We start from the raw sequence: 24,177 nt of genomic DNA, 5'->3' as shown, positions 1-24,177 counted from the left end.
CCAACTAGCGTCGCTACGGCTGCTGCTCAGCGTCACAGCTCGGCAGTTTCCGGAAAGGCTCGGGTTCTCCGAGTCCCGAGTCACAGAACAGGACTGTGACAGTTGAAAGAAGCAATATTGGGGAAGTTTTTAACTTTTTAAGATGAGTTTCTCAAATTTAAGTGTTTTTATTCGGAATTGGACTAGTCTACGGAAAATTATGGTATATGGAGTAGAAAATGCACCAATTATTTGTTTTGGCACAGCAAATAGGTCGAGAGATCTCCTGCAGACAGAACAAAATACTAATACTATATATATATATATATATATATATATATATATATATATATATATATATATATATATATATATATATATATATATATATACACACACACACACATGCAAAATAATCCAAACACAGTTGTTTAATTACAAAAGATGTATTTGTGCATTCTGAACAGGAATACAAGACAGACATCAAATGTAGTGTTAAATTTAAGAGGTGTATTACTGTGGGAGAAAAGTCAAAGATTCACTTCTATACCTCAGCAAATACAGATAACAGACTCATGATTTCACATAGTAGAAAACTTCCTTGTACAAAAGAAAAAAACAGCCACATCTTTGACCTGTAACGTAGCATATTTTTCAGGGGAAAACAATTATTTGTAAATTACCCAGTAATACCATCCAATGGCAAACTATGTGCATATATAAAAATGTAAGCAAATTAAAGCCATGCAAACTGGAAAGCAAAGAACATAAACATTGACAGTAATAAATATACTGCTAAAGGTTACTTGCCAATCATGCTCTCATCATACATACAGTGAGGAGCTTGTTTTGTCTAACAGGCATTCATTAAGAAATACCTCTAACCTCCACATGGTGGCCCTGCAGCAGAGGAGATGTAAAAGCAAGGAAATTAAGTATTCTTCAAAGAATGATTTAAACAGAGCCATACAAGTGAGACAATTATGCAATGCCCTGATGATACTGACTTTGAGCTGGAAAAAAATGTATGGTGTAACAATATGACCAACAATGACAGCAATTTGTAAGTAATATAATCCAACTTTGTAGAGTACCTTTGTAGTGTAGCCATTTGCCCACAGACGACCAACATATAAAATCTGATAACTTGTATAAACAAAACATTGTAGAGGTCAGGCTGTAATACTATTCTATTATTGTAGTCTGAAGAAAGGAAATGGGTGTTTTGTTGGATTTAAGACGCAAAGTGCCCCATTTTCTATCAAAAACTATGCTGTGCTTCATTTCCCAGTTTCTACTAGAACTGGGCAATACACACACACACACACACACACACACACACACACACACGCACACGCACACGCACACGCACGCACGCTGGGCAGTGTGTGTGTGTGTGTGTATGTATATACAAAATTGCAAGTGTAAACTGAACTGTGTTCCACTGTTAACATTATTAATGAATTATATATTCATTACACCCAGCCTTAGTTTAACGATCAAAGCAGAAGTGAGTAAGCACCGCTGACCAGGGGTTGAACGTCTTGTGGGAAATGAACATGGAAAGCAAAAAAAGTCAAAGGAAGGTATGCATGCAGATCACAACAAGACATGTGGAGACAGGTGATCTTGGAAAAGGTTACTAATCCACTGCCAGGTTATACCATGTGACTGTGGGAAAGAACAGGATTAGGTAATTCCTCCCCCAACTATCCTAACCGACTCTTGAATATTATCTCTCCGTCAGACAGGATTAGATATTTTTTCTCGTCATGCGGTGTGTACGCCTGCATGTGTCAAGGGGTTTCTTGTCATTGAGCGGATTACAAGCTGTACTGTAGTTTGCTTTCTAGTGGAAATGGGAACACAACAACACATACTTGCACAGATTTATGAATGGAAGTCGGGCACACTTCCTACTCCACACCTCAACTCCATCCATATTAATCCCGAAACACTCGATATGCTGCATCAACAGCTTCTGAATGATAATCACAAAAGGCCTTTCAGGTTAACAGTAGAAAGTAGGACAGAACCAGGATGTTAGGCCTCCTTCTGGGCTATTTTTGGAAACGGGGGGATGGCTGAATAAATAAAAGGGGAAGGAAGGAAAATGGCTATCATGTGAAGGGAAAGAAAAATATGGCAAGCATAATAAAGCAAAGCTCCAAAAATAAACAGTCCGCACGGAACCTCAAAGCCACGGAGGGGCTTAAAATATTCAATAAGTTAACACTCAAAAAGACAAGTGTGCCTGGCCTCAAAGCACCGAAGGTCAGTATATAAACAAAGGCAAGCCAACACACACTTGGAGGACAAAACCAACACTCACAACCCATCTTAGTAACAGCTGCAGCGAAGCGAAACACTTATTCCAAGGTTTCAGCGTCGCTCGCTCCGATCCCATTCAAACGCAAGAGTCTAACAACAAATAAGGCATTTCAAAAAGGAGAAAATATACGTGTAGTGTAAACAAAGTTTTTTTACGCAAGTGTTTTGAAATATCATGAAGATATTTCTGCCAGGCGCTGCAGCAAAGTGGAGAAGCCAGCCGCCTGCTGGGAGAGCTCAGCGACGTGGTCGACCATCTCCTGGGTGGCGGATACCGACGGGTAGTTTTGTGCAGCGCCTTTTGTTGCCACGACAACTGACTTCAAGGCCTGACAGAGTCGTCCCCCTGAGGTTGTGATCTACATAAGAAAAGATGAATATGAACATAATTATTGCACAACTATGATCAACTTTACTTCTTTTAAACTGGCTGTTATTGTCCATCGAAACGAGAGCATGTACACAGCACCTATATTACATGATTTCACACAATTGATGTCGCAAAAAGGAAACGTGCATCGGGTTTTCTCTACATACTTTGGCCCGGAGGTCGGCGGAGGTAAGAAGGCGGGAGAGCGTGTCCCCAATAAACACCAATTTGTGCGCCGTCACAATGAGACTCTTTCCCCTGGCTACGAAGATGCGTGGGGGCTGGTTCCCCTGCACGCTGCTGAAGAGCACGTCGATGGCGTCCGCCAGGCAGGAGAGGTGAGCGAGGCTCTGAGACGAGTAGAAGGACAGCAGCTCCGAGTCCTCCAGGGAGAGGGACACAGGAAGTGGAGGGGACGGGGTCAACTGTGCAAAGGAAAGATGAAGTTAGTGTTTGCAAGGGAAAGTCAACGGATCTGAGAAATTGGATTGCAAAGTGGAAGTTTTCCATGTTGAATCCATGTAAGAGGTGGGAAAATCCAAACATGGAGAATGAATGAGAAACACAATTCATATTTAAAGCCATTTTGCTGTAATGCAGTTATTGCCATTACATTTAGAGGACTCATAGAGCTTTAACGATTAGTCATTAAACTGATAGCCGACTGTTGATCCGTTGACTATTTTGATAACTGAAAAAACACTTTAGTCTTTTTTTTTTTATTAAAGCAAAAATGCCAAAAAGAAATCTGCTTCCAGCATCGGAAATGTAAGTATTTCATGCTTTTCTTTGTCACACATAACAGTAAACTGAGTTTTGTAATGTTGGTTGTACGACGCATTTTATTAAAAAAACATTTTATAACTATAATTGTTATTTTCCACTTTCTGACATTTAAGTCAACCAAATAATTAATCAGGAAAATAATCTACGCACGAAACAGTGACAAAAAAAAAGAATAATTGGTTACAGCCATGATCTTAAGAAACCATTTAACAAAGCTTCCTCATGTAAACAAACACATGCAGACATCTCTGATTGAAGGAGCATACATGTGTTAATGTAATACAGAAAGTGAGCCCTCAAACCTCTTTTTAAATAAAGTTGAGATAGATTGTTAAGACATAAAAGCCGGAGAAAGTCGTACATATAGTACGTCAGCAAGTGGCACTGTTGAAAGAATTACTGTGCTTTTCTGTCACTCATTGTCCTGCAGCCTCCATTCTATGTGAGGCAAGATTGTTAAGATTTACAAATGACCTCTTGTTGGTCGTCTATTACGCAGCCAAGGAATCTAGCAAAGAGTAGAAAAAAAACGTAGACTGAGTAATAAGAAAACATGACCTCAGTCTCAAAAAACAGTAGACCAAACTGACTTGAGGCACGATTGTAATTCTGCTCATGTATGCTGCTACAACTCTCAGACTGAAAGCCTTGATGTTGGATTATCAGAAGAACAAATACAAAAGCTGAACAGATTCTCTCAAGAATGATGGCTGTACAGCTTCATGAGACATAAATCAACAGAGGTTAATGGGATATAAGTAAGGAAGTGTTGTGTAGTCATCGTAAGTGTAGACTAAAGATGTGTTTGGACCACATCAACAGCCAAAGAGCTGCAGCAAACTGGATTAATGAGTCAGTGTTCATTAGTAAACAGAGCACACTGTGAACAACACAGAGTGAATCAATGACTTATCTGTGTTGACGTGTTGTTAAGTTTCTACACAACAACAACTTTTGGATTGCAGGAGTGAAGGATTGTGTTTATAGCGATAAAAAAAAAGAGAAAAAGAGAGACTCACCGTTGTATCTGCATTGATGGTTTGTATGTGTCCGTTCTCACTCAGAATATCAGGAAGTGGCTCAGGTTTACCCTAGTGTGGGAAATAGAAAACAGTCAAGCATTTATACAGGCACATTTAGACTCCATGTTTCATAGCGTTATAACTATAAATCTATATAAAATTAAAAATGTATGAACAGTTAAAAAAGTGCAGTTGTGTTTAAACACATAAAAAACATCAGCAACAGAACCAAATTGGTAGGAAATATAAAACATGTAAATGATTGAAAGCATAAATATTTTAAAAAAATAAATTAGTAGCATTAAAAAGTAAAAAAAAAAAAAAAAAGAAATCTTGAAAATGTTGGGTAACAAATTAAATTGAATCATGAAAACTGACCTGCAGCTTGACATATCCAACGCTGTCCCCAGTAGGTACAGGGGCAGGGATCGGGGTCAAGCCAATCCCTGCATACTCATTGCTGGGGTCATCTTCATCGTCAACGGGGCCGATTGTCAGTGTCACCGTCGACAGAGTGAGAGGCAAGGGGAAGGCAGGCTGAGGGGTTGGCGGCAGGGGCCGCTCCTGGATCCAGCTACCTTTACGGGAGCCCATTCCACCGCCTGAGGGTTTCCCATCAGGCACTGGGAGCGCGGGCAGAGGCCTGCGGGACAGGGAGTCTTGGGAAGGCAAACGTGGTCGGCCCTGAGCCTGCAGGATGAGGGCGCTCTCCTCTAAGGAGCGCTGGACCAGCGTCAACAGCCCTTCAGACGGAGGAGCGTTGCCGATAGCGGACAACGCCGGCAGGAGGTCCGACAGACGAGCCCATACCTGCTGAAGAGGCGGCGGAGGGTCGTCTGAATGACACGCTTTCCACGTCGACAAGATTTCAGCCAACGAGGTGGCCAGGTCCCGCGACGACAGAGCGGAGGTCAAGCAGGAGGCCGCGCTCAACACCGAGTGGACAAGGCTGGCGAGTGTGGCTCTCCACTGGACGTCACCTGAGCCGTTACTAGAAACAGAGAGGCGGCGAGTAGAGGTGGAGGAGGACGACAAAGAGTGAGAGAGCACTTCGCCGGTCAGCGCGGGCATGTCGTAGATGCCACAGTCGGGTTCAGATGAGTCCCGGTTATGACTGCTAATTCGTTTCTCAGATCCAGGGACACGATAGACCTGTCCAACGTCCTCGCCAGAGAGGCTGATGGTGGACTCCCCCGGGCCCAGAGGCACCCCTGGCAGTGTGGGAACACTGTATACGTCTTCATCGACTTCTTCAGGCTGGATATCTGATGTGGACATATTGAGAGTGATGGTGGGGACATCATAGACCTACAAGTGAAAGAAAAGACAGAGGGGATGTTTTTAATATTATGCGTGTAGTTCACTTTATGATTATGTGGACAGAGGATCATTACTTTGAGACATAGGCACAATGTATTCATTGTGCAATGACACAATATGAGGTTTCTGTGTCAATGAGGGAACAATGACGCATCCACAATACTGGAAGTTCACAGAGTTTGAAACAATATCATGTGTCATGCGAGTTTAGACTTCCTTTAAACCTGGCTTGTGCATGGACGATCTGTTAAAAGTAAAAACACATGAAACAGGGTCACCACAAACACCAAATGTGGGCGGAGACATATTAGTCCCCAAGAAGAGCTAAGTCTAAAAGCAGTGAGTCCACATCCAGTAATTGCAGGCAAAGAGGAAAAAAATAATCCAACAGCTGGCAGACATATTTAAGTAAGGTTAAAAGGGGAGACCACTGGGGGCAGGGTGCTGGTGGATCGGCCTTGGCATGGCCCTGACAGATGGGTGTGACGGGGAGAAAATAGCAGCAGCATTTGGACTGGTTAGACAGGCTCCCCCAGCAGAAAGAGACAGGTGTGGCCTCGCCTTGAAAGGGGGGTAGGGAGACAGACTGATGGTGGAATATGGGAAGAAATGGTATCAGGGTATATGACATGTCATCTGTTGTTGGTGAATTGCTTCACTTGTACAGACATGAATCCAACACAACCGTTTGTTAACGGTTCCCAGCTATTTCTCAGTCAAGTCTAACATTCATAAGGATTGTCAGTTGACTGTCATACTATGAAAGAAATGATAGGCATAACAGAAACACTTTTGGAATAATTCATTGATGAAAGTTGAAGGTCTGCACACAGACTGCAAAACACAAATTTTATGTAAACATTTCTATCTCCAAAATGTGAGACAAGTCCGAAATGTAAGAGTTAAATGCATCCAAAAAGAAAGTCTCATTTAGATTGGATTGTTAAGGGTTGTCTTTACCTCTGACTCAGAATCAGTTTGTGGTGGGAGACTGCGAGGGGTGTCATAGATGCCATCCTCATCATCATCACCACCAATGGAAGATGGGACAGCGCGCTGCCATCTGCCACTGGGAGGAGTGTCATACACCTACCAAGACAAACAAAATTATAATTACAGGTTTTGGTTGATCAAAAGTTGTATATTTTTCAAACACGCTGATGAAACTTGGACAACATGCAAACTCACTACACGAACAAACACCCTACTATAAAAACGTTTTTTGGAGGAAATACAAAATGCATGATCCAAAAACAACACATCACTATACTATCGGGTTTTAACAGTGTGGTAGGTGAAGTAGCCATCACAAACCTGGTCATCTACGTCAGAGTAATCCTGTTTATCTCCTCTTTTGTTCAGCACGTTGTTGCTTTTCTCCAATACATTATTCGCCCTGTCCTCCTTACTCTGAGGACCCCTCCTCTGTTTGTCCTTCTCTTGCAGGCTTGTAGAAGTGACCTGAGCAGTGGGTTTAGGGACAGAGTTAGAATCAGCCAATGATGCTGAATCTTTCCTGGTGACTCCCCTCACCGGAGGAGCTGGTGGGGGAGGTTTGCGGGCAAAGTTTGGTGAACCAGGAACCCTGACTTGCCCTGCTCGGACCAGCAAAGGAGACCCCCGGTGACAGGCCAGGTTGGGTTTGCCCCTTGCAACAGCAGGGTTAGGTGAAACTCCCTTGAGAAGAGGTCTGGGAGATGCTTGGATAGGGGATAATTGAGATGGGTGCTGGTGGGCCAAAACTGTGGCAGAAGTCCTGTGGAGGTTTGCTCCCACAGGGGTGGGTGTTTGGTACATCGCAGGTGAGTCCTGGCTCACTTTCAGCTGAGGGGTACCAGGTGTTCCACTGTGGCCATTAGAGCACAAAGCAGAGCCCAAGATCCCTCCTGTTGGGGATTGGTAAACATCATTATCTGCAAGTGGCGTACCTTTGGGCACTAAATAACAGTCATCCGAGTGTCCAGTTGTTAGTGTTTCCCTAGGAACTAGATATGTAGTGTCCTCTGGTTCATCAGCTGCCCTTGAAACTCCAGTGGGGGCTAGGTACACCGACTCTGAATCCGTGAGAGCTCCTGGTTGTCTGGCATGCTGAGCTGCTGAAGGCATGGGACTTACTGGAGTCTGATAAAGTGTTCCTGTTATTTCTGTGCCTCTGCCTCTCAGAGAGGGTGAGCGTGGACGTCCCGCCCCCTCTAAGTCCCAGTCAGGTCTTGGCCGGAGTCCAGAGCTTGAGTGCGAGCGTGGGCGCCCACCCTCGACTCTGCGGAGCTCCGTAGGCCTTAAAGCAGCTCCTCGTGCCTCACCAACACCTGGCGGGGAGCGATATACTCCATCCATGTCCTCTGCACTGCCGCTGACTGCAGTCCGGGTCATTGGGGAGACAGGAGACAGGTAAACAGAGTCCTCAACGGAGCCACGATGGGGGTCTGACCCTGGGGGTGGGGCGGTTTGGAGGAGTCGAAGACGGTTCGCAGGGGCAATGCCCTGTCTGCCATGGAGGGAGCAGAGCCACCAGCCCGGCCCACCACCCTGCTCCTGTTCAAGAACCATCAGTATGTCACCCTTCCGGAAAGCCAGCTCCTCCGGGCTCTCTGCTGCGTTGTCAAACAGGGCCTTTGCCAATACCGTCTGAGAGAGAGGACGAAACAAAAGCAGAAAGCATAAACAGACCCTTCCATTCAAAAATTCAAACAAATACACCAAATGGCGAGAAAAAGTAGGTTTTAAACAACAGCCTAAATTTACACAAGCTAGTGTCTCATACCACAAACAAGCAAGTACATTGACATGGCAATGCCAAGTCAGGAGTATCAAAAGGTTGATTGTTTGGGGCTAATGAATGGAGAGTGAATAGGGAAGATCTCGTAAAATGTCCATGCGAGAGACAGGAAAAGATTGGGTGAACACAATTTTTTAAAGCTAGCATCATGACAAACTCACAATTCACAGCTGTGTCAATAATTATGAGGCTGAGAGAAAGAGAGGCACAGTCGGGGAGGATCAATGTTCAACTGGACACAAGAGCTTAATGGTAATGAGCGAGATGAGAGGGAGGGGGAAGGGATAAGAGGCACATCTGTCCCGAGCTGTTTAGGATTTAATTGCCAACCTAAAGCCAGAGTCAGCCCCCTTTCATTTTCTAAACCAACCCCCTGGGGACAACTGGGGTCCATTGAGCCATGTGGGACCCCTTAGAAGAGTAATGGAGGCAATGAGGATCCTGATTAAATAGTATAGATAAGGTGAGATAACATACAATGTCAAAACAACGTCCAGTAAATTATGCATTGCTTAGCTTTAAAAAAAACAAATAGTTGTAATCCTATTTTGATACCATCAAAATACTTAGTTCATATACTCAAAAGGAAACAAATAGTGTACTCACAGAGACAGACATCGTAGCTAAGTTAACAGCAATGACTCAAGAGAAGATAACTCCAGTGTCCTGGTCAGTCGGGGTCGTCCATCTAGATCCGCGGTGGTTCTCATGGACGAGCTGGTCGCCGGAGAGACTCGGTGCAGAAGAAGCACCGCAGAGTCGGAGGAGGACACATCTCACAGTCCGGGCGCCTCGTCGTCTCCGCCTTCACCAGGACGACACATTCATAAAAATAAAAAAAAAACACACACATAAGACGACAGTTTGGAAAACCTCCCAAACTCAAAACGGTGCTGGGCACGTGTGAGCCGAAAGGTAGGCGGGTAACGACGACACCTGTCTCTCCTTTTTCACGCCCAGTAACGTAACGTTACGTAAAATTCCAACCGCTAAACGATAGCTAACGTTAGCTAAGCGCCGAAATTGAATAAGCGGGGTGTATTCGCTATTAAATATATATACGTTATATTTGTCTGATTAGAAATAGCTATCATGGTGTAAAACGACGGTTTGTTTTAAGTGTGGGCAACCGTTGGTTTCGACAGCGCGATCTGTGTTGTCGCGGCCTAGCTGCTCGCGACGTTAAAAGGTGGTTATCTTCATCGCCTGACGTTAAAGTTCAGCCCAAAACAACAATGGCACCGCCGGGTGAACCCGCTCACGGTGAGCTGTCTCCCGGTGCACGTGAGCACCCAAAGCCGCCATCGGGAAATACGTTACCTTGTTGTTGTTGTTTTCAGATCTTTTCGCCCATAAACTTCGCGTCGGCGTACAGTCCAGGATACGTACGTTCACTTCTTCTCAGGCGTGAAAATCGGAGACCATCGGCGTTCAATCATCTTCGACGATGACAACATCCATGGCTCCGCCTCCTCTGCGCGTCACACGGTTCGCTGATCTACAAGCAGAGCGCGGGCGTCGGCTTCAGGCGTTCAGACCCATCCAACGCTTGTGAGCTCGCGCTGGTATCCGCCGCCCGGAACACAACGCGTCTGTGATTGGTTCGTTATTGCGGGTTGCGTTTCGGGACGTCCGAAATTAGTTGTTCATCAGAGTACTATGCTTTGAACTGAAAAAAAACTAAAAACTAAATATGTAGTCAAATGTATATATTACTGGACAGTACAGAACAAATAGCATTATCGTTTCAACAGACTTGATTGTACAGTTGAATTAAAAAGCAGCTAATTTCGTTTTGCTACTTGCTGGAGGCTTTTGTTTTGACAGCGCAAATTTTACCCGGAAAATACAACTACACATGAATCGTCGGTAGTCAAAGGTCCAGAAGTAGACCTTGTCTTTTAAGAAATTCTTCCACTGTTCAACCTCAATATTGCATGAACTGCAGGGTGAGATAATGCTTTTGACCACATTTGCGTATTTGCATTAGTTGCGTATGCAACGTAGCCTCATGCGTGGACTTTTACTTCATTGTCTTGAGTTTGCCTTTAATACCAATCAAGTATGTTATCGTTGCCTTAACACCAGGTATCAATAAGTGTAATAATTGTTGAGGTGACTTATCAAAAAAAGATGTTTCTAACGTTAACATATTGTTTATTTCTAGCACTTAGCTCGTGCACCACTGCTGTCAGATGACCTTTACCCTACATACCCAGGGTTTTAATAACAGAAAATATAACTATTCTGTGTTCACAGGTGATGTTGAGGAGTGTATTCAGGTGCCTTAGGACCAATCCTGTTGCTGGCCAAAGAAGTATGTCTCAAAGTAGCCTTGCTGGAAAGGTCGCCATCATCACTGCCTCCACAGAAGGGTATGAATTCCTTTACGAATTCCTCTTTTGTTTATACTCTCCAAAAAATACACAGAACACTAACTAGTAAATGGCTTTTGAAATACGTATATGCTGTCCTGATGAAGCAGTGATAGCAAGTGGATAATCAAACATTCCCTTGGACGATAAACTATACTTAGTTGTGATCATATGAAGAAAGCTCAAAAATGGGACAGCCGAAAATGGTCCCAAATTACTGAAAGGCATTATGCACACTGGCTTCGCAATAACAGAACTGTAACTGCAGAACCCCAGGTCGAGGCAGGAAAAGGCTTGGCAAAGTGACGCATCAAACTAACTATCAAATAATCATTCTTCATGATTCATGAGCTACCATCCCGTGCTAAAATTCACACAGACTATTAAAAAAACGTGACTAAACTTTTACTTTTACCATTTGAATACCGGTAGTGTTGTTATTCCTGTGCTTAGGACACACAATGGAACACATGATATGGTGCTGCTAGCGTCACTATGGGGAAATTGGCCTTATCTATTTATTAATTCTACCCTTTTTTATGCACAGTTTTTAGCTTTTTACTGTGATCATTTTGTGTTTTTAGTAATTTTTTTACGTCTTCAGTACAGTCATGTTATGTTTGGAGTTTCCTGTTTAGTTTTATGCAAGCTCTCTAAGACAACTTTGACTCGGCCACGAAGCATTGAATCTTTGAATTGTCAAAGGACGGCACCTGCAATGATCTCAAACAATCGTCTCTTAATAACGTCATGTAAAACAACCACAATTACAGACTTGATCCCTTCCTGAGATGCTCTTCTCCTCCTCTTCCTCCTCCTCCTCCTCCTCCTCCTCCTCCTCAGAATTGGTCTGGCTGCAGCTCAGGCTCTGGGAAAGAGAGGAGCCCATGTGGTGGTGAGCAGCCGGCGGCAAGCCAACGTGGACAAGGCTGTGGCTTTGCTGCAGAGCCAGAGCATCCAAGTGACTGGCACCACCTGTAATGTTGGCAAAGGAGAAGACAGAGAAAAACTGGTCCAAACTGTGAGTATTTTAAAAATTCTACCAACCACACGTATATCGTTTTCAGCCATCTGCAAGTTTGGTCCACATGGCTGCATACCAACAATTATAAGGTTGTCAGTGATTCATATGTCTCATAAGCTCATTAATCGTTTCCTTCTGTGTTTGGACTAGACTCTGGATCAGTGCGGAGGCATAGATATCCTGGTATCCAACGCAGCAGTCAACCCTTTCTTCGGAAACATCATGGACTCCACTGAGGAGGTCTGGGACAAGGTACGCACCACAGGCGAAGCCTCCGGGGACTCGATTGTAAAGCATCTGAAAAAATTGTTTTAATGATTCTGTGTTTCTGAAAAATAATTATACCTGTACTTCCTCCATTTGTTTATTTTAATATGGGATCATTTCTCTGTAGATCCTGTCTGTAAACGTAAAATCAGCCTTCCTCATGACTAAGTTGGTGGTGCCTCATATGGAGAAGAGGGGGTGAGTGACAAACAGCAATAAAGACTATACAACTCCACGCTGTGTTTTTAATCACACATCCTCTGTATTGTCCTTTTTAGAGGGGGGAATGTGGTATTCGTGTCATCTGTGGCTGGATACCAACCAATACCGGTCAGTGAGAGAATAAGCAGAATGTTTATATTATAAGATAAATAGGTCAAGTCCAATGTGAATGTATGTATGTAAAGTACACGGTGTCTCCGTCTCTGCAGGCTCTGGGCCCTTACAGTGTGAGTAAGACAGCTCTGCTGGGTCTGACCCGGGCACTGGCCCCTGAGCTGGCCCAGAGTAACATAAGAGTCAACTGCGTGGCCCCTGGAGTCATCAAGACCCGCTTCAGCTCTGCGGTGAGGAGAAAAAAAAACACACATTCAAATCCCACATCTCCAACCTGGGTGTTGATTTACTGTTAAAGTCTCTATAATACGATGTGTTGTTCCAGTTATGGGGGAATGAAGACATCATGGACGAGTTTAAAAGCCAGCTCAGCATTAAAAGGTACAACTCGTCGTCGCAGGTACCTCACTGATGTGCTGTACAATAAACACATGGATACCAGATTTCACATTTTGCCCTTCAGAGTCGGAGAGCCGGAGGAAGTCGCCGGAGTGATCGCCTTCTTGTGCTCCGAGGAGGCTTCCTACATCACTGGAGAGACCATCATGGTGACCGGAGGGATTGGCTGCCGACTCTGATTCTCCAGTGGCAACAACTTGTGTTTCTGTCTCTATCTATCTATCTATCTATCTATCTATCTATCTATCTATCTAGATAGATATCTATAGATATCTATCTATATATATATATATATATATAGATATATAGATATATATAGAGATATATATATATCTCTATATCTCTATATGTATAATCAAAACGTGTATATATAGATAGATAGATAGATAGATAGATAGAGATATATACACGTTTTGATTATATGTTGACACAGCACAGCCAGAATATATCTACAAACGTTATGAGAGCAAATAAGCCACATCAATTGAATTTGATTTAATGGGATGACATTCAATTTCCAAATAATTATGAAGGTTTTCATTCAATGATGTGATGTATAAGTACTTAAATATACACATGATTGACAAACCCAGTTGTAGAAGTTTTTTTTTTTTTTTTTTTTTTTTAAAACTAGTCACTGATTCCTTCCACATCACATTAATTGGATGCAGGAGCAGTTCAAGAAGAGCGTCCGTTGTCTTTTTGCCATTAGCTCTGTATTAAACGGACAGTCCAATAATGGCACTTAATGGTTTAAAATATGCTGGTCTTTATTTGCATGCAATCTGCACAGTAAACATTTAAAAATGACAAATTTGTATGAGACTGAAACCCCAGAAAATCATTTCAAGGGTTGTTTTCCATGATGACAAACCACTGAGAGAAGCTCAACTCTGATTCAAGTGAAATCATACATCAAGAGGAAGATAACAAAGAAAAAAAAGTCCATTAGCCACAGTGGCTGGTGAAATTCAATGTATTTTGGGATTTTCTGTCATCGCAGCGGGTGGAGAAAACCCAACATAACCACAGTTTAAAGTCCTATGGTTTAAAAAAAAAACACCCATCTTGGCATGGAAAATCCATTTCATCATCTGCGTTTGCTTCCAGCAGACGTCGGGTCCCGCCGCGTCATCCCGGGCTTCCAGTACTCCCTCAGAGTGGGAACGTATGTGCCATGTTTGGTCTTGTAGTAGCGCTTACTGAACAGCTGAGGGAGACAAGAGTCCGGAAGAAAAACACAGATGATGGCTAGGAGTTGATTGAAATATGAGCACAAATGTGAAGGGAGCAATATTTATTCTACCAGTGAAAACACTTTATCGACCGTCAGTGTCTTGTTTGATGATGTTAAAGGCTTAAAGTCGCTATGATTTAGTTTAAAGTTTAAAATGTGACATCTGTGTAAAATTACGCGTAATTAAGTTAATAATCTTTCTTTGTTAGCCTGCAATCACGTTACAAAGAAGAAATGATAAAACAGAATATTCCTCAGGATGAATTTTGCTGGATTTTATTATTTAAAATAAATCAAGTATTACAACCATCCATTTTTAAAACAAATATTCAAGGTATGCCCCCCGTTAAAATGCCGACGAAAACCCTGTTTTTCTCATGTTCGTAGAATACCTACCCTGACTTTGAAGTTCTTCGTCGCCTCATCCTCAGAATCAGCTACGTAGTCGTCAGTGTCTCCTGGAAGGCAAACACAAAAGAAAACAGTTACAAATCTGTGCAGGGGATTGTTTTGTTGATCTTGTTTCTTTTTCAATTCCATGCGTTGGAAAGACATGATTTGTTAAATCACCTGTGTTACGACGTTGGTGAGAGGGAGAGCTGCTTATACTCGGTAACACAGGAAGATTTCTGTCAAATAGAAACAACACAATTAAACCACCAAGTCAATTCATTTCTGAATCAATTCAGTTTCAATATAGAAAGACCTGGCCATCTTTTATTAAGCTGCTTTTCTAGGGGCATTGTAATCTTAAGACTACCAAGAATCTTTTAAATGCAGTTGAATCGTAAATACGTCTCTCTTTATAAGACCTGCAATTCTTAAAAGAATAATATACGTATTGAAATCACTAATAATATCTGACAGAAAAACCAAATGAAACCGGAAACATTGAACTGAATCAGTTGGTTTTATTGTATTTGTCAGGTTTAAAACAACTACAATAGTAATTTAAACTACTACTTCAACTTAAAATGCATGGTTCAGCAAAATTAGTGCTTATGTTCATAATTTAAATCAAAATGTACAACACAAGAAACCAAGACAGAGAAAAAAAAGATAGTTAACAAAATCCAAAACACATTATGTAGTTTAGCAGCTTGTTGCTGAATTCTTGCACTACAAATTGAACACAATGTTGAGGCGTATTTTTCGCCGTACTCCCATGTCTCTTACTCTTTATCGTCCAGGCCAGGGACATCCAGGTCAGGCTTTTGAGGTGGACTCTGAATTTGCGTTGCAGCTTTGACTGGTGACTTTCTCCCTTGAGTCTCCCGTTTTACACACAGGGATGTACTTCCGCCGCCATACATCCCGTCAGCGGCAGCAGGAGCCATTCCTTCTATAATAACTCTGGGTTGGCTCCTCAGGCAAGAGACAAAAATGGAGCGAACTGATGGATCCTCAGGCAGGTGCAGTGTTTTGACACCCAGCCGGGTCATGCAGGTTTCCAGGGCCGCTCTGTTACACTCCTCGTTTGTTACAGCTCCGTCTCCTTCGTTACCACTTTCCTGCTTGACCATGCTCGCTCCACTCATCAAACTCCTGCTCATCCCTTTTTCCCAAGATCTGGTCAAGTCAAACACTTCCTCCTCATCACATTCACATTCTCCTTTGTCAGGTTGCTTGCGTTTCAGTCCACTGCTTCTTTTTGAGGGGTTCCTCTCCTCCTCCTCCTCCTCCTCCTCCTCCACTTGTTCTTCACCATCTTTGGGGTTTTGTCTCTCTTTAACCCCGGTGTATTTCCAGTTCTCTTTGGGGTGCAAGTGCTCATTTGTTGCATCTTTTGTCCTGATCATAAAGGGCACATCTTTGTTAGAGATTAGTCCGATAACAGGTGTAATGAAGGCTGTCTTGTCTCTTATCTGTGTGCCACCGGACTGGTCCACTCCAGACTTTTTGGCTCCCGTTGGTCCATTTGAAGGTATTCTTCCAGAGAGCGGCAGGGAAAGTGAAGCTAGGATGGAGTCTCCCATGTTTGGAGGCAGGGATGCTGTAAAAAAAAAAAAAGTGGATAATGAGAAGCATTCGTAATCTACAGTCATTCGAGCTAAGAGACTTTGATTAACTCAGAAGTCATCTAGATTTACCTGCAGCCTCCAGGTGACCCAGACAGGTTTGATGTTCAAGCAAGATCTTCAGGAGCTGCGGTTGGGTGGCCGCCTGCGCACACTCCTCCAGGACAGGGGGGGCGTCACTGAGCCACGACACGGTCTGGAGAGAAATTATTAATATATAAACTGTTTCTTTCATTTTGTATTATTGTTTGGTCAGCAGGCAGTTTTAGATGATTACCAGCCATAGAAAAAGCAGAAATATACTTTGCTTTTACACATCATTCATCCACTGTAACCAAATATACATTTTATATTTGTTCTTGCAGGCTGAATCATACAACTAACAAGAGGTATATGAAACCTCGTCTGGACTGAGTTGACTTTTTACAACTGTACAGAGTCTGTACTCTGTAAAGCAATAATGAAAGGAGGCATAGTGTGTGTGAAACATCAAAGGAAGCTTTGTTCTCAAAAGCACCAACTACCTGAGCCAAGTTGGGAACTGGAAGTAACTGATCCAGTCGAATCAAAAACTCCCACAGCAGCTTCTCCAGCTCCTGATCAAACTTTGGACCATATTCCACAGGAAACTCCTCCTGTGAGAAGAGAGAATAAGATATGTTGGCTGCTGCTGCTGCTGCATGATTGCAAATAAACCTTACAAGAGAGACTCACCTTGAAGAAGTGTTCCCTCTCCGTTGGGTCTTTTAGCAGAGTGTGAACCAATGAATGGAAACTTTCCACTGTTCTTATGATTTTTACATCCCTCTTCTAGAAGAAAAGAAAAAAATTACGGTTATTGTTTACATAGACAAAAATGGCATTTTTTTCAATTTTGAAGCTCTGAACATTAAATTAAATTTACCACAGTAGCAGAGGAGAGGGACATGGCAGCAGGAGCATGCATCCTTTGCAGGTGTGGCGCAATCACCTTTTCATCTGGCTTTGTACAGCACAGCTCCAAGATTAACTGAAAAGGAGGGTACGGTTGATGAACCGCACAGTTGAACTAGGAATATAAAACTGATTTAATATATTAATGATCATTATGCATTGATCCAATAGGCTAAAATTAAAAAAAATAATAATAAAAAAAAAAAACACACAATCGAGATAGGAGTGGAGAATAAAAGGCCGGTATCAGAAGAGTCACATCCAAACCTCACCCGACCTCTCAGCCCCAGTGCCAGCTTGCCCTGGTGTCTCACGGTGAGCAGCCCTGGGACGGTCTCGCAGGCGGATGTCACGACCTCCTCCACAACCCCGTACTGCATCACATCCTTCTGCTTCATCACTTTCCAGAGGGCCGCAGACACAAGGCGCACTGGCGGGGCCAGGAGCTGGAGTGCAGCAAAAGGAAGGCCGACATCTGTGCAGGAGACAATTAAAGAAGAAGAAAAAGAGACAACAGTGATACATTTACAGCAACTAGCTAAGCAGACCTAAAATCACTCGTCTCCATGGCTTAACTATTTCAATGTGGCACTGGAGTCACACAGCTGTAAAATCCATTGACAGGTCTACCCAGCTGCCAAAAAGACACATGTATACTGGTCAGCTGGGGTGAGGATGTCACTGACAGTCACTAAACTAACATACTAACGTTACCTTATTCAATGTAAACCAGGGTCACTACAACATTGACCAAAATCTGTGTCACATCCCGTTTTAAATGCTATTAATACTTACCATTTTCTTTATGTTTCCTTGCAGCCATGATACTGAATCAGCTGACACGTTAAGAACCTAACTTACCGCTTAGCTTAGCAACTTATAGACACATTACACCACGCAAGTAGACGTCAAGCTGATGCGGAACTAACAGTGTACACGGGCAACGTTGTCAACGAACCGCTGCTGAGATAATGTTTTCTCTGGACCGGGTTTAGTTCATCGTTACACCCTATCGCTGTTGTTGTTTAGCCGTTAAAAACCAAAACAAAGCTCCGTCAAAAGTTCTGCTTCTCGTCCTCCCGCCTTCATGGAACGTTATCGAGCTTCTCTAAATACCATTTGTCCGCACCGAACGGGCGGTGCTTAGCGCATTTTGAGTGAAAGACATCGGCTCGAATAAGAAACTCCGTCCACGCGTTCGCTGGTGATACACAAAACAAGCGCACCCATTGATAATAACAGGACGTGACGTAGCGGCAGATCCGACAGCCGTTGGTTCCCATATGTTTGACTATTTCTGTGATTTTACCAGATGCAGTCTTTGGCTTTTACTGCTTAAATATGTTAACATTTTTAAAACAAATAATAATTATTTAAGAATTAAAACTAAGATAATGGCCCAGAGGAAAGGAAAAAATGCCAAGAAATATTTAAGAAACAAACTGTTATACAAGCCATGACAGATATCAATATAAGCACATATCCCTACTATGATAATATAATTTCTCAAATATATAGTTCACACTGTAAAATATGAATGCTGTTGTAATGTATATCTTAGAAGTGATCCAGATAAATTCCCTGGGACAATATTTTAGTTTGGATGAAAATGGATGGAATATTTTAGCTGTCAGCCAATAAGGAATTGCAGCACAGAAGTACAAAACTAATATAAGGAATCCATATCAAAACTGTTATTTGTGTCATATACAATCAGACTGTCACGTTTTTTTAAACTCTCAAATATCAATATTGGTATCAAATTCAAATACCCTCAAATACCCAGCATGAGTGGGGCTGTCGAGGTATTAACTTTTGTCAGATGACGAAAGGATGCCTCTCACGTACAAACAGAGGCTAGATGAACTTTGCCTGTGCTTTTCTGGATCTGACTTATCACCACGTTCGGGGCAAAGTCCAGCTGCTGGGTCAAACACAAGTACTGACATTATCACCATCTGTTACACCAAAACAACTCGCTAAAAAACAAGGCCGTGGAAAGAGACACCAGAAGACTGACGAGCATGGACACAACATCTTCATTTATCAAGTAAGTGAAGAATATGTTCTGGCTTGTTGATATTGTAGTGATTTTCTCCATGGTCCCTCTGCTTGATCAACGATCCAAACAACATTTTGTGGTAGTTGGCGCTCCCAAAATGAATGTAGGACTTAAAGAAGAGAGTAATTATCTCAATGAGAAGTTATATCAACAAGATGTAATTTTAAGCTAAATCTTATCTCATGACATATTCAAATATTGGCCTGTTATAGGGCCTTTTACACACACACAAATGTTTTTGACACTTGATAGCAGGAAAAGCACTCACACATTAAACAATTTAAATATATTTCTGTCTGGTGTTTCCTCAGATCGGTGACCAAGCGAGTGTGGTCTCCACCTCAGCGTCCCTTCAGAGTCTGTTGTCATGACCGGGCGACCAGGAAGGGCATCACAGCCGGGACCCTGCAGGAGCTGAAAGAGAGGGTGAGAAGGACTTAAAACAAATAACAGGAAAGGTGCAGATCAGGGTACGGCTGCTTTTTGTAATATAATATAAGAAAAAAAAGAAGAAAAAAAGGTTCAAGGAAGTACTAAATGTACTATAACATCTTTAAAAAAAAAAGCAAAACATAGTAAGTAATAAGCAAATAGTACACAAAAAGCATATAAAATTCATTAAAAATGGAAACGTTAGCAGTTTCTTAAGAATTCATCTAAAAACGTTGTTACTTACTGACTAAAACGTTTAAATAATCAGCATGTTTCAACAGCACAATGGTTATTTTGTCTAAAACTGTTGTCAGAGCCTTGATGATGTCAAATATGTGATCACATCATGAGTCAAGGCCGAAAGATAAGATGTCGCTAATGTTAGTTGTAGGTGTAGATGTTGGAGTTAAAGGGTAACATGAAGGCGTTTTCACCAGTTTAACTCAAACGGCATAATTTCTCCATGGGAATAAATACTGTTGTGGTTTCTGAGAGGCTGATGAAGTTGTCATGTACAACAGGATGTGTACCATTTAGGACGTTCAAGCTTTTTGTGCTCTTGTGCACTAACTTGAATCTGGGCTGTAGGTATGCCAGGCTTTGCTGCTGTCCCTGTCTGCAGTGTCTCTGTCTCTGGTTTGCGAGGAGGACGGTACGGAGGTAGACTCCGAAGAGTTCCTCATGACCCTGCCTGACAACACCATGCTCATGGCCCTGGAGCCGGGACAGACGTGGAGACCACAGCCAGTATGTTTGACCGAATGTTATTCATCACATAGCCCCATGTGTACTTTATGTTGGACCTTACGCAGGCTTTTTATCATCACATCACATCTATGATCCACCAGGGAGCAGTCGTGTCCAAATCTCAGGAGCACAACAAGCCTCGGACCGGAAGAGACATAGCTCGTGTCACCTTTGACCTTTACAGGATAAGCCCGAAGGATGTGTTTGGCTCCCTGAATGTGAAGGCCACATTTCAAGGCCTGTACTCTGTGAGCGCTAATTTTGAATGTCTGGGGCCCAAGAAAGTCCTCAGGTAAGTCAAAAGGGAAGAGGGTAATGGTCATTACCGAAAATATATATTTATGTTCTGCAGAAAAAAAATGCAGGTATATAATTGCACGATGAGATTGTTAATGCTGATGCAAGTTCAAACTACTTTATACTGTTTTACAATATAGTTTGTAAAACAATCTTCGGGTGGGGCCCATTCCAAAAGGCCACAAGTTAATCTTGGGAGTTGTGAAATGATTAATGAAAAAGAAAAAATCTACTACAGTATTCATTATTTTGTTGAGTGAAATATTTGATAATTTAACCTCCTAAGACCTCAACGAGTTATCTAAATTAATTTAATGTCTCTTTTTTTAAAGGGTTCAAGCCAAAAATCTAACATTGCATTTTATGTTTATTCTATTTTTTATTTATATGTAAAACCCTAATCTGAAAAGTAACTTATATCTATAGCTTTACATACATTTTGTGGAGTAAATGTACTTTGAATTCGTCAATCTTATCTTACTTTTCATACTCAGCAGATGAATTGATAAATGCTCTGTTTTCAAAGTTCAAATTTACTGCACAATGCCAAAATAAATAAATAAAGATGTAGTAACTTGACATTAAACGTGACTTTGAGCAGGCTGTTAGGCAGCGAACAAGACGATACCGATAACACTTTATCTCTGTTCTGTTTTTCAGAGAAGCCCTGCGCGTCGCCTCCACCCTCCTGCACGCCGCTGGACACCTGCTCATCTCTTCCGCCTCCATGATTCGCCGCATTATCGAAGGCACTGAGCTTTGGCACCCACAGAGGACAGAGTACACAGCCAGCTTCAACTGAGGGAGCCAAGAGAGACCTATTCAGTATCATTGTTTAATCGGGATTTGTAAGGTTTGAGATCTTTTGAATAGTATTCCCTTTATTGGGTGACTATTGTTGTGTGGATGTTCTGCCATTATAGTGATAATGTGTTATCATCACATAGTGATATCACTGATTTAGTGATAATATGATACGGGCTGATTATATGACTGTGTGTACTTCAGGTTGGAAACAGAGAACAATAAATGTCAGTAACGGCAAAAGAAGCTCAGTGGTGTAGCTGGATAACACGAGAATGAGTGTCATAGGTATTAATGTAGTTTTCTATTTTTGTGCCATATATACATAATATTCTAGAATTGTACTTTATTTTTGATAATTTGGTGTAGATGATGTAAACTATCTGCTCTGACATCACAGGTGATACAAAACCACTGTCTATCTTAAAAAAAAAAAAAAGAGGAAATATTACAGAATTGAGAAAACAAGTTGCCATTCATTTTGTCAGTTTATTTGTGCAACATATAAACGATGTAACTAATCACAAGCAAAATTGTGTTCGAACAATGAAAGTGTTTTACTCGAATTAAAACGTCTGCACGGCACAAAGGGCTTCATCGACGCAAGTATCTTTTGTAAAGACAGTACATGCATGTTATGTAATCACAATAACAGTGTAAAAACAACATAACAGAAAATACTATTTGTCAAGAATTTGGCAAAAGTCTTGAAGTTCAAAACATCAACACAAAAAGTACAAGTCAATACACTACATTTTATACATCTTTCCAAACGTAAAGATATGAGTCATCTTCATTCCCTTCGGAGGGATATTCAGTTCACAGATTGTGGAATCGTTTCTCCTCTGGAGGCGCCGGCTCACTTTCCTCCCCGCCAAAGCTTTCACTCCCGTCAAGCTTAATCTTCCAGGTTGCTTCTCCGTCGCCTGCGCTGCCGGCTCCCTGTGGCTGCATCTTGACCAGTTCGGTCAAATACTGCCGGTACCTGATGTTGGCCAGCGCCTGGCTGTACTGCTCCGTATTCAGCCAGCGTGGTCGAAATTTCTTGACGTAATAGCGCATGTCACCGAACCACTGAACCAACATGTAGCGGGGGATGTCAATCAATACCGCCAGCCGGTCGTAGTCCTTCATGTCTGGATACTGGCAGTTGGAGAAAGCCACCTTCATCATCGCCAACTGGGTCTTCTTCTTCTGTCTGGTTAAACGTGCTGTCTCTTCAGCTTCTTCACTTATTATTTCTACTCCCTCTGCTCTCTCCGTAACGCCTTCTCCCTCTTGCTTCACTCTCTTCTTTTTCATCTCTTCGTCCGTCACTGTCAGTGTCATCTTTTTCCGCTTCTTCTGAGGATTCTTTTTGACTTCTTCTTCTTCTTTTATGCCCTTGTCTTTCTTCATTGGTTGCTCCTGCTTCATTTCTAATTTCACAGCAGCTCTCAACTTTTCTCCCTTTATCCTTGCACCCTGCTCCTTCCGAACCTCTCCTGCCTTCTTCCCACCAGCCTCTTTTTTCTTTCTTTTTCCTTTCTTTTTCTCTCCCGCATCTTCTTTTACCTTTGGCTCCTTTCTGTTTCGCGGCTCTTCCTTTCCCTGACCTGACATCTTTGTCCGAACACTGGGGATGTCTTTATAGTCCCAGCTGATGCCATAGCGGAGCCTCTGTGCCATGAACCACACCCTCACCTGGTCTGGGTGCAGAGCGCAGCGGTGCGCCAGTGCGTCTGTCAGTTTCTGTGTCAGGTATGGAAACCGGTCGAAGGCCTCGCTCAGCATGTCTGCACCATCCAGCTGCAGGTTGATCTCCTTCGAGGACACCCATACGAGCCTCTGACTGTCAGAGACCAGGGGGAGACACACCACACTGCTCTGGTTCAGACTGAAAGATGTTTGGCCAACGTTCATGTCTGATAAAGTCTTTCCAGGAGTGTTGGGTGTCTTTTGTCCGAGATGGGGGAGTCCTTTATTGGCTTTTTGTCTCATCTCTTAGTCATCTGTTGGAATAACTCCTGGAAATAGCAGACAAGCAGAGAGGGTTGATACCCAAAGAAAAAATGTATTCATGAATAAAATACCATAAAGAAACAGAAAATGAATCATCTGAATGCAATTTCATCTTTTTTTTGTAGTGAACAATATGAATAGGAGTCATAGTGAAAATATAGTGAGAAGATATACATTTGCCACCAGTCACAGATGTTTCAATAATAATACCTATATTTAATATTTCTCGTTGTATGACTGAGGACGAATTATCAGTGACAATCTGATGATGATGATGCACTTGATTTGTCAGGTGTGGATTTAAGCCTAAAGTAGACACATCTATGGGTGTTTTATTCGAAAACCGCCCCAACTGAACTTTCCGAAAAATGTACATCTGATATAAAATGACATATATTGTGATACAATATCCATCACTTCTATTACAAATAAATATATTTTTAATAGAAGTGTTATTTATATATACCTGACTCAGATCCCTAATTTACTGAAAGTAAAAGTTTTTTTCTGCTTAAAAAGATGCACATGCATATAATTAAAATATCACAAATCAAAGTAGTCATTAGGTAAATTAAATAAGTGTTGAATTGTTATTCACATATTTTATTTTTATTACTGATTAATGTGGTGACAGCAATTAAATGTCATTAAACATTTT

The 24,177-nt window shown here is 42.1% G+C and overlaps 6 protein-coding genes across 6 annotated transcripts; 2 read left to right on the top strand and 4 right to left on the bottom strand.

Annotated features, from left to right (window-relative positions):
• Positions 1 to 415: 415 nt before the first annotated feature.
• On the bottom strand, positions 416 to 9,205 carry efs (embryonal Fyn-associated substrate; the record flags this gene model as incomplete). The annotated part of the gene is made up of 7 exons (XM_079215198.1): positions 416 to 2,669; positions 2,848 to 3,105; positions 4,486 to 4,557; positions 4,867 to 5,796; positions 6,769 to 6,897; positions 7,123 to 8,436; positions 9,194 to 9,205. 7 exons carry the CDS (start codon positions 9,203 to 9,205, stop codon positions 2,484 to 2,486), a joined length of 2,901 nt encoding a protein of 966 aa, XP_079071324.1. The 3' UTR covers positions 416 to 2,483.
• Positions 9,206 to 10,480: 1,275 nt separating this feature from the next.
• dhrs4 (dehydrogenase/reductase (SDR family) member 4) lies at positions 10,481 to 13,608 on the top strand. The gene is made up of 9 exons (XM_079215088.1): positions 10,481 to 10,536; positions 10,847 to 10,962; positions 11,806 to 11,983; positions 12,137 to 12,238; positions 12,381 to 12,451; positions 12,532 to 12,583; positions 12,685 to 12,819; positions 12,915 to 12,970; positions 13,053 to 13,608. The coding sequence occupies exons 1-9, from the start codon at positions 10,525 to 10,527 to the stop codon at positions 13,165 to 13,167; spliced, it is 837 nt and encodes a 278-aa protein (XP_079071214.1). The 5' UTR covers positions 10,481 to 10,524; the 3' UTR covers positions 13,168 to 13,608.
• Positions 13,609 to 13,758: 150 nt separating this feature from the next.
• Positions 13,759 to 15,882, bottom strand: LOC306733786 (uncharacterized protein). The gene is made up of 4 exons (XM_079215089.1): positions 15,402 to 15,882; positions 14,796 to 14,854; positions 14,622 to 14,683; positions 13,759 to 14,198 (listed from the first exon to the last, which is right to left on the bottom strand). Exons 1-4 carry the CDS (start codon positions 15,776 to 15,778, stop codon positions 14,079 to 14,081), a joined length of 618 nt encoding a protein of 205 aa, XP_079071215.1. The 5' UTR covers positions 15,779 to 15,882; the 3' UTR covers positions 13,759 to 14,078.
• On the bottom strand, positions 15,804 to 18,078 carry LOC306733886 (TERF1-interacting nuclear factor 2-like; the record flags this gene model as incomplete). The annotated part of the gene is made up of 8 exons (XM_079215196.1): positions 17,972 to 18,078; positions 17,449 to 17,651; positions 17,148 to 17,252; positions 16,958 to 17,053; positions 16,768 to 16,878; positions 16,316 to 16,439; positions 15,931 to 16,218; positions 15,804 to 15,814 (listed from the first exon to the last, which is right to left on the bottom strand). The coding sequence occupies exons 1-8, from the start codon at positions 17,997 to 17,999 to the stop codon at positions 15,804 to 15,806; spliced, it is 966 nt and encodes a 321-aa protein (XP_079071322.1). The 5' UTR covers positions 18,000 to 18,078.
• A 1,122-nt stretch (positions 18,079 to 19,200) lies between these two features.
• On the top strand, positions 19,201 to 21,516 carry cideb (cell death inducing DFFA like effector b; the record flags this gene model as incomplete). The annotated part of the gene is made up of 5 exons (XM_079215091.1): positions 19,201 to 19,226; positions 19,550 to 19,664; positions 20,259 to 20,417; positions 20,519 to 20,709; positions 21,375 to 21,516. The coding sequence occupies 5 exons, from the start codon at positions 19,201 to 19,203 to the stop codon at positions 21,514 to 21,516; spliced, it is 633 nt and encodes a 210-aa protein (XP_079071217.1).
• An 821-nt stretch (positions 21,517 to 22,337) lies between these two features.
• On the bottom strand, positions 22,338 to 23,420 carry homezb (homeobox and leucine zipper encoding b; the record flags this gene model as incomplete). The annotated part of the gene is made up of 1 exon (XM_079215195.1): positions 22,338 to 23,420. The coding sequence occupies one exon, from the start codon at positions 23,418 to 23,420 to the stop codon at positions 22,338 to 22,340; it is 1,083 nt and encodes a 360-aa protein (XP_079071321.1).
• Between the last annotated feature and the right edge of the window lie 757 nt (positions 23,421 to 24,177).

This window comes from Taurulus bubalis (genome assembly GCF_910589615.1).
Source record: "Taurulus bubalis genome assembly, chromosome: 3".
In the NCBI taxonomy this organism is placed as follows: Eukaryota; Metazoa; Chordata; class Actinopteri; order Perciformes; family Cottidae; genus Taurulus; species Taurulus bubalis.
This window is presented reverse-complemented; position numbering and strand designations above follow the sequence as displayed.